This window comes from Sphaeroforma arctica (genome assembly GCF_001186125.1).
Source record: "Sphaeroforma arctica JP610 unplaced genomic scaffold supercont1.508, whole genome shotgun sequence".
Lineage (NCBI taxonomy): Eukaryota > Ichthyosporea > Ichthyophonida > Sphaeroforma > Sphaeroforma arctica.
The window spans coordinates 16,330-26,608 of NW_014040050.1; the positions used below are offsets into that span (position 1 = coordinate 16,330).

General features: G+C 38.6%; 1 protein-coding gene and 2 non-coding genes across 3 annotated transcripts in view; 1 reads left to right on the plus strand and 2 right to left on the minus strand.

Annotated features, from left to right (window-relative positions):
• The first annotated feature begins 4,939 nt into the window (after positions 1–4,939).
• On the plus strand, positions 4,940–5,011 carry SARC_30146. Its single transcript has one exon. It is a non-coding gene; the product is annotated as a tRNA-Pro (tRNA).
• Positions 5,012–6,078: 1,067 nt separating this feature from the next.
• On the minus strand, positions 6,079–6,150 carry SARC_30147. The gene has a single exon. It is a non-coding gene; the product is annotated as a tRNA-Pro (tRNA).
• Positions 6,151–8,981: 2,831 nt separating this feature from the next.
• Positions 8,982–10,279, minus strand: part of SARC_06836 (hypothetical protein) — a 24,853-nt gene continuing 23,555 nt past the window's right edge. The window contains exons 23-24 of the mRNA XM_014299239.1: positions 9,800–9,949; positions 8,982–9,318 (exon numbers count right to left, since the gene is read on the minus strand). Coding sequence (XP_014154714.1) covers positions 9,250–9,318; positions 9,800–9,949 — 219 coding nt within the window. The 3' untranslated portion in view covers positions 8,982–9,249. The remainder of the gene's footprint in view (positions 9,319–9,799; positions 9,950–10,279) is intronic.

Genomic DNA, 10,279 nt, shown 5'->3' on the forward strand with positions numbered 1-10,279 from the left:
CGTATTCATAGAGTTATTTGGATAATTCGATATTGTATTGGAAACATCATACATTTTGTAGCCAAATTTTAGGCATTAATGTAAAATATCAAGTCACGTAAGACATCTTTTCGGATAGTGGCCCGTATCAGATACCTTCATGTGAACACTTGGCTAATTATACATTTGAAATCAATTATAGAATGATCACGTTGATAGTATATGGTCTCCCATCCATGCTCGTTTACTACGTCAATTACCTCGAAGTTGTTGGCTGTGGTTATAAATGATTGATCACGCCTTTCAATGTTTCTTATCTTTCCATTCTAATAACTCGCAATATAATCAGTGTTTCACTACGTAAAGTAAAGGTACCAAGGCATGTTTGTATGGGTTGTACGCTAATAGCGACTAGTACCCAACTCGATTGAAGTGTAAAGGTGCAGCTGGAAAGGATTGGTATATAATTGATAAGGTTTCAGCAGTTTAAAAAGTCCGGAATCAGCTTTGTTTTGATCGTTGCAGATATCTACATTTAATTTTTAACAATCTACAATCTTCGCAAAAATGCGTTTCCACTACAAGAACCCGCTATTTTACACAACCCCTCCGCATCAGCTTGTAAATTCCAATGTTGGCCTATATGATTTTAATCACATTGTCTCAGAATCTCACGTGGATTGTACAACCCAACCCGAGAAACGGGTTTCGATCATATATTAGCTTCAGTGTTTTATATTTTTTATATTCTGGAACAGATTATATGTAATTGGTTGGATTTGATCGTTGCAAATAACTACCTATAAGCTTAAGTATTCCAAAAGAAGACGAAGCTCTCGCAGTAGAGTATGAGCCCACCCTATTGAACACTACACGTTGGCCGTAGACCAGTTCAATACATATGGGCGTGGGCGGAGAACAATAGTCCTTTAAAGGAGCGTTGGTTGATCTACACATGTTACCACCGTTCTTCCAATAGATATAAAATATAGACAACGTATAGGTGTATATAGATGATATAAGAACAGGACATATATATATGAGAGGTCTTGGCACGAATAAACAAATACAGCTTCAATATCAACAATAAGAAATGTCACTTCAGAAATAACGAAATACAGCTGCTGTTTAACTGTGTATCTGGTGATGGGGTCATGATCGATCCTGGAAAGGTAGAAAACACTATGTGAATGATGTACGCAGCATATGTGTTTCTATTAACTTCTTGTTAGGCGGATTTATATATTCAGAAGGTTGCCTCATACATCAATCATTCCAATTTTCAAAGACCATGGCGTGCATGTACCTCCAAAAGGCTAAAAGAAACGTCCGGCTCTTCATTATGTCAGATATCATACAACTGTTTGTGGGAACTTTCAGTGCAATCAATACACTTATAAACGAAATGCATACACTACTCACTGTGTATTAGGTTCATGTTGGATACTTCGCCAACTGCAATCTGCCTCACTGCAGTTATTGATCTATTATGTTTAGACTTTGATGGTAGTGCGTCAGCTGAACAGTACTATTGATGGGAGCGCCTCGGAAGTTACTGCTATCTTGGTGAGCATCAGCATCTTGGTGTTGATCCCACCTTTATCACATCCTTTTATTATTTTGTTGTGTTCCCACAATTTAAATCCCTTTCTTATGCTCATATCCTTTTCCTTCTCTTGTTATACTGCCACACTTTTCTTCCTTTATTATGCTCACGTACTTTTCTCCCTTTGTTATGCTCCCACACTTTTACTTCACTTGGGATGCTCATCTCTTTTTTCTACCTTTGGTATGCTCACATCCTTTTTCTTCCTTTATTATGCTCGCGTCTTCCTTTGATATGCTCCCATACGTTTTATTCATTTGTCATCGTCTCACACCTTTTCGTTCTTTATTATGCTCCCATACTTTTTCTTTATTTTATTATGCTCTCATACCTTTTCTTCCATTGTTATGCTCCTATCTTTGGTATGCTCACATCCTTTTTCTTCTTTTATTATGCTCTCGTCTTCCTTTGATATGCTCCCGTACGTTTTATTCCTTTGTTATCGTCTCGTACCTTTTCTTTCTTTATTATGCTCCCATACCTTTTCTTTCTTTTATTGTGCTCTCGTACCTTTTCTTCCATTGTTATGCTCCTATACTTTTTCTTGCTTTGTTATGCTCATATCATTTTTCATGCTTTGTTATGCTCATGTCCTTTTTCTTCCTTGTTATGGCCTTCTATAGGAGTAGAGTCTCGATCATTGACAGACAATCAGCTTGCATCGGCCACAATCTTCTTTTCAGATAATATATATTTTATCACATAATTAAAACGCTTTGCAAACGTCTAGTCTGCTCTCACCCACTCTGTATCAATCATGGGCCGATTTTTCTAGCATGGCCAAAGAGTATCCGATCCGTGATCTGAAAGCGACAACAACTCTGGATGCTATATTACACGCCTTCAGTGAATGGTACATCTTAACTCATCGCTGAGTTCAGTGCATATAAATGAATCGAGGCTCACAGTTTACAGCAAACGTATCGAGGCGCATACTTGCGTATATGGGATACTACTCGAGGTACGCACCTACGTGAATAAAATAAAGTCCGATTTAGATTGTATAGTTTCATGATACCACAGGTAAGTCTCGCAACTGAAGTCTTACGAATATTGTCTGGATGTGATTGATGCAATTTACATCTTCATCTTTCCTATAAATATTCGACGTACCCATAGCACACACTTGCTTGAAATCTATTCGGATGTCCAGAATTTGTAGTTTACAGCAAACGTATCGAGGCGCATACTTGCGTATCTGGGATACTGCTCGAGGTACGCACATACGTGAATAAAATAAAGTTCGATTTATATTGGATAGTTTCATGATACCACAGGTAAGTCTCGCAACTGAAGTCTTACGAATATTGTCTGGATGAAGTCCGATTTAGATTGGATAGTTTCATGATACCACAGGTAAGTCTCGCAACTGAAGTCTTACGAATATTGTCTGGATGTGATTGATGCAATTTACATCTTCATCTTTCCTATAAATATTCAACGTACCCATAGCACACACTTGCTTGAAATTTCTTCGGATGTCCAGAATTTGAGCACGCGACAAGTGTATATTATACTTCAAAAGGTAACGTGGTACTGCTGTCCACCGGATGGATCGTGGTTGATCCCAATATATCCGGTCGAGGGTTCGTCGAAGATAGTCGGATCACTTTATCTCTTTGCTCTTTCCACACCTTCAGCTGCATCACGGTAGCTTTCGCATTTTCCAACTTGGTAGACATATATGAAAAGGGCATAAAAATCGATGTGTTGCTTCGAACCAAATATTCACGTATAGGTTCACTGTAAGTATGATCCGACCAAACTCCTTTAAAGTAAACAAACTCGCCAAACTATTGGTATCGATAAGCGCCCACATATCCTTTCGGTCATGATTTCACCAACAATGAATCTACCAGTTGGATCCGCTGATATTGTCTGCCGGTATTTGCTAACTCTGATAGTTGTCTCATAAGCAATCCTCCGGGGTAATTTCAATTGACAACGGTACAATAGAAAAGTAGCTCAATATATAATTCATTTTAAACGTACTAGTGAGTAAAGATCGTCTCATATACAGATATAATCTCTTTATTTATCAATAAGTTATAGTTGATATATGACACACGTCAGCGCATACAATCATGACTACTGATACCAAGAGAATCGATTGCGGAGATTTCAAACAAAAAACATGCTGATATGGAATATGATAAGAGTTAACATCTAAAGCACCCTTTGATCAGCCAACACAATGTAGAAATGTATAATATACCTTAATAGATAGCGCATGGATATCACAAACAATTCAATTTAAAATTCACACTAACCATTATAGGTTGCGACTTAACGACTCAATACATCAAATCATCCTTCCAAGTTGAAATATACCTTGCCGGGTTGCAGTATTAAATGACAGTTCAGACATTGGGTTCTAAAGTAATTCAATGTCCCCGAAGGATGCCACGACCAATAGCGCCGGAATCATTAGGTTCCCGTTTACAATCAATTGTGGTGATTACGCACATAGAAGCTTTAACCCAGTGACGAGACTAAGGGTTAGCAAGTACTATACACAATGAAGAATGTATAGTAGCGTAGCAAACGCACGAATATCATCACAGAAATGCTTTAAAGATACAACAAAAACAATGAACATAATACTTTTAGCATTACAGACACTAATCATGGCTTGTGTGCAACTTCATGGAAACATGGGAGCTTAAAAGTGCAACGTGTATAAGGTGTAGAACATATATACGGAATGGGCATAGATCGAATATGTTATATGGAAGTTCAAGGCGTTGATTGCACTGAGATATACAAAACCTATTTCAACGGCTTTATTTTGAAATTTTCTGGCACGGCAAAATCGTTACGGTGAAGATTTGTAGAGGGTAGTTGATCGATGAATGAGCCTTATCGCTCAATCTGTATAATATTGATTTATATTACTGAATTCTTAGATGCGCATATTGAACAACAATTGATTAGAAGTATCTTGCGCAAACAAAAACTACGCCCCCGGCATATGTGATTATCAGTGGTAATTTTAGGGACAGGCTTCAAGTTTATCTTCGCCTATAGATTAATGAATATACGTGTTGAACATTTACGAAAGTGATAAAACCCGGCGGAGAAGCCGCAGGGACCGAAAGAATATAATCATAGGGGCAATTTACTTGTCTGTATTCAGACATTCGGGCCTATTGATTATTTTGTATAGGGTCTCAAATGGGCAAAACCCATTCCAGTCGGAAAAAAAGGCGTCACCGACGGTTTTTGGCGACGGACAAAAAATCGGCGACAATGTCGACAGGGAAGTAGAAAAGCTTTTAAATACGCTTTAAGTAATAAAGTGATAATTATTATTGTATATTGATATATATAAATGTAAATCAAACACAGAATATAGCGGAATTGGTCTAGTGGTATGATTGACCCTTAGGGTGGGTCAGGCCCCACGTTCGATTCGTGGATTCCGCCAATTTTTCTAGCAAGAAAACTAAAGTTGTTGGGATCCATTGTTCATATATAAAGCATAGCGTAGCACATATTTAAAACATCCATTACTTCCAATGATGCATATTCAGTGATAAACTTGCACTTTATGGATATTAATTAATACGGTATCGCTATGGCATATACTTCATAAATATAGGAAAAAACATGCGCGAGCTATTAATACGTATTGGAACTCAAGCTTATCAAAGTTATAGAATTGCCACTGATTGATTATAAATTATGCTATCTTTTGTAGTGGTTCGTATTGATCTAAAATATTATCAAATTTAATATAACTGTCGAGGAAAATGGTTAGTTATTTAATTTGCTCACAGAAATCAGAAATAAATTGTTATATAGGTATACTTTTGAAATGTGTATCCGATGAAGCTAACCGGTGCAGCGCTTCACTAGTAATGAAGAGATACCCAGTTCGACTCTGGGCATTGGCTTTTTCTTGTTTTTAATTTATCAATATTTTAAGTTGCACGTTAAATATTATTGGGAGACGGAAGGAAAATCTTATCTAAAAAAATAAAGTATTGCCTCATTGAATGCGCCAGTAGTAATACAAGGGATCGGGGATGTCGGGGGATATTTTCCACCCCTCACTATTTTTCAGATAGTCGTAATATAAGGGATCGGCGATGTCGGGGGATATTTTCCACCCCTCACTATTTTTCAGATAGTCTGCTATCCTTATCCTCGTCAATTAACCCTAAAACCCCTAGAGAAGGGCAGTGATTCCTGGATTATAATTTATCGATTAGTGAGCGTATGAGAATTGACTTCGGCACTTGTTCCTTCAAAGTCGGGTGTCTCATGGTGAATATTTCCGATTTCAACTAATGCGACTACTAATATTCCGATTTTAACTAATGCGACTACTAATATTTCGATTTTAACTAATGCGACTACTAATATTTCGATTGTATATCAATCCTCAGTCTCTGGTTATGTAAACCGTAGTGCTGTATTATGTAAACCGTAGTACTGTAGCCCAGACGACCATATCCCACTTTTCGCCGTACATATTAACGACAAAAATAGGCGGAATCCACGAATCGAACGTGGGACCTGACCCACCCTAAGGGTCAATCATACCACTAGACCAATTCCGCTGGTGTATTTTAATTATTTTTGTTTTTATATATTGTTCTTAAATGTTCCACTTTCCACGTACAACTTTATTTTGGTTTAGCACGTGACAGTTGACACCGGTATATATTAATTACATTCGAAAATGTCAGTTCACACATAAAATACATCGAAGCTTATAACCTAAAATTGATATCGGTATTGGCATGCACCGGAGACGACACACGAATACGTGGTCGCTCTTAGTCGCAGATGTTTTAGTTATATAGTCATAAGACCATCGAATAATGGATACAACCGCTTATTGAATAGCTGCTCATTTGCACCTAGCTTTGACGCGAGCGTCACAGGTTGATTTCTTACACTTTAAAGGATGAAAAAAAAGAGGACGTACTGAACCTTCCCAGATCTCAAAAAATTCTCACCAACCCCAAAATTTCTATATGGTTACTTACAAACATGTCCAAAATGAAGCACCCAGATTGTCATAAAAGAACACATAATGCAAGGCGGTTTGTACGTGGCACCACCATTCATCTGACACTCGGTGTACAGATTTGAAAGTCTGCAACTACACTGGCTGATCCACCTTGAACCATTTTAAAGGAAAATAGAATCAGTATTAGTCTCGAATATATGTAAAGGTACATTGGCGGTGGATATATATCCGTCTCAATCTAGAAATGGTATTCAGTATAAGTTGAGATTCGGGGACTTACTATGGCCGCACAATCGCTGTACCCACTATGTAGCCCGATTCGTCCAAATATTTGACCAAAAGGTTGATATTGTACATTTTTCACACGTGGTAGTAAATTTCATGTTTATTTGGGTGAGTGTTTCAAAATTTCGAGATCTTCTGCTACACCTGTCCTCGCCGAATATTTATGGTTTATGGGTTTAGGTATGCTTTGGTACGTTTCCAGATTCACCCTTGACTTCGATATGAATATCTCTGCTGCGCCTCCGAGATAGAATCCATCAATCTTACACCCCAATTTAATATTTTGCGAAGACTAAGACCAAAAAATGAAAACCGCTTGAAAAACAACATTGGGAAAAAGAATATGTATATTTGATGCGATCGTTGCAGTATGCTAATTGTCAGAATGCATGCTAAAATACCATAACCAACACTTGTGCAGAGACAAGATTATAGTTTGAACGCGAATGGCGAATATAAAGTGGTTTTGAAGTATTCTAAAACATCGTGCTTCTACAGCCCTGCTATAGGCAAATACACAGGCATGATGGCATTTAACCTTATGGTAGTGAGAGGTGAGATGTACATATAGCATTCACTTTGGCACTCGAATACATGCATGAATATCTGCTATGTAATACCCGGCAACCCTATGACAATTACCAGTGTGCTTAAGGGTTTGCCGTCGCTTTCTACTTCTCAAAGAACTATGTGTGCGCTTAATTGAATGTGCGCAGGGGTTGGGACTTTTACTGCGTGAAAACTAGAGCGTTTAAAACAGGTGTTTGCTTGTATATTGCGTTGGGACTTTTACTGCGTGAAAACTAGAGCGTTTAAAACAGGTGTTTGCTTGGATATTGCATCATGGAATAATGGAATAGGATCACGATCTAGTGTGCTAAAAAATGTCGTTATAATGCTGTACAAGTTCTATTAGGCGGAGTGAAAAGACTACACTGAGCGAGCTTATAGGCTTCTGTATTTAAAGAGGATTATTGTATTTAAATTAGAAAAGTCTGAGATCCCACAAACTTGCTTGATGTCTCGATGGCATAATTACAAGCGAAGTTTAGTACATAGTCATTTTCTATTAGGAATCTACAATGTACTGTGCGTGTCCCGAAGCTATGGACTCTTGCCGCATTGGAGGTAGTAACGGAATTGTACGAAGTCGATGATAAAGCCACGTATTCTTGGGACACAGGAGGTATGCGAGGCATGCACCTTGAGTCTCCTGCGATTCTAGCTCTAATTGTATTTCTATCGGGTTCGTCTTCGCTAATGTTATTCCGTTTTGGATTTTTTGTATTAGAATCGATTGCCATAGGCAAATAGTATTAGTTTTGATGTTGATAGGATCACTTTTATTAAAAGATTAGCTACGGTTGGTGGGCTGGTCTGTTTTATTGTTGCTTAGCTCGCTAAATATTTATTAGCAGGTTTTGTTGCTTGTGCTGGAGCTTTATCTCTTGTGGTGAGTGTTTGTATCATTGTGCACAAGTCTATTGTAGTAGCGGTTGTGCAATTATGAATAGTGCTAGTGGTTGTGATATTAGTCGGATTAGAGCTAAGTAGAGCTTGGGATTTTGGTGGGGTTTCCAGTACTCTATTGAGCATATAGGTCAATACTCTAGAATATTCACGTGTTAAGGCTCTCGCATGTGTATTTTCCGAGCGGTTGCGAGCACCTTCGATCGCGATTGGATTTGGGACATTAGTAGGGTCTACAACCTTGTTGCTAATGCGGCAGCCACGAGCTAGCAGGGTCTGGGTTGGTTTACTTGCGAAGCGTGTAGGGAACACAAGTTCAACTACACTACGATATTTGTGAGTATGAAGCATGTAGTATTGAGATATATTCTAACATATGAAAGGTCCAGAGTCATTGTGAGAGATGCTTCCACTTCAGCTGAAACACACACACACTAGACGATGGTACGCTCCCTACAAATAGGCACCTCTCAAAATGACTAAGCCCTAAACTCTATACCCTTAAACCCTAAATAAATCGGCAAGAAAACCCAGCAAAATCCCAAACTCCACTTAACCCTAATCCGACAAATAGCACAACCACTAACACTACTGATAATTGCACAAACACACGCATTAGACGATGGTACGTTCCTTATAAACAAGTTTTGTATGTAGGATGGCCTATTTACAAGCGGAATTTATTAAGTATTTATATATATTAGGAATGTGCAAAGTACTGTGCGCGCCCCGAAACTCTGGACTCTTGTCGTATTGGAGGTATAAACAAGAACTGTACGGAGTCGATGATACTAAGTATACCTATTTATTTGTCACTTATTGTCATACAATCCACAGATACGGAAAGCCCGCAGTGGTATAGTACTTAACAAATGCACGGTGTGCATCCGCTAGTTATATAGTCTGACGGTTGTCCACTTCTAGCATATCAGAGCATGGCTTTGTACATATCGATCGCGGCTCCTAGTTTGTCAATCTCACCCTCCAATTGAGAGATCTGTAGGGAATACCCCATGGCAATTACCAAGTAGTTGTTTTCGTGTAGATGAAGAGTTAAGTAATGCATGGTACTTACAGCTGCCGAAGCGTACCATATCATGCAAGATTTAGTCTATAAGGTCACTAAAACTATCAAACAATTATGAATTCGCGCTTGTACAATTGGATGAACGGACAGACGGCACTTCCAAGGACGGATGTTGCACTACTTTAGCCGGGTAAAAATAATAATATACGCAATTGATACACGCACGTATACGGGATGGATATCTATATAAAGTCAAATGGAAAACTGCAGGACATAATACTCTCAACACGATTTTCACGGTTTATAAGACAAGCACCAAGTTTGCAAAAGATCTAGGCGTGCAATGATACACAAAGCACCACACTGTATCCACACGGAATACCACATACGATTGCTGTGAGGCGAATTCGACCATCCATTCACAACTCAATATTGCACTGAAAATACAAACCTTTTTCGTATGTGTGGCTCGAACGGCTTCGGGAACCTTCTGTTCATAGTCTTCTTTAAGTGTCGGGGCTTTTGCCTTTTCGAGGAAGGCTTGCGTTTCCGCCAACTTCTTCTCGTTCTTTTGAACCTCTTTCGCGGGGTCGATAAGACCCTGAGTAAAATGGTGACCAATATGAGTGGTAAATGGGAGTATTGTACAAATATAGACACTATAGAGAGTTAAGGTTAGATTTCTTCTGATGTGGAGTGCCCCGATGGAGTCGTTTTTTTCACAGTGTGCATTCACAAATACAGACGAATACAGGATAAATAAAACGTCAACGCAAAACGTAACAAACTTTGATACAATGAACAATGCAAGTATACGATTCTATAGATCTTGCGCTCGTATCAACCAATAGACGAACAAGACTTATGAGAACGCAGTTATGCACATGGTCGTAGGCACATACTTCACTTAGCTACACGCATGCACTCTACG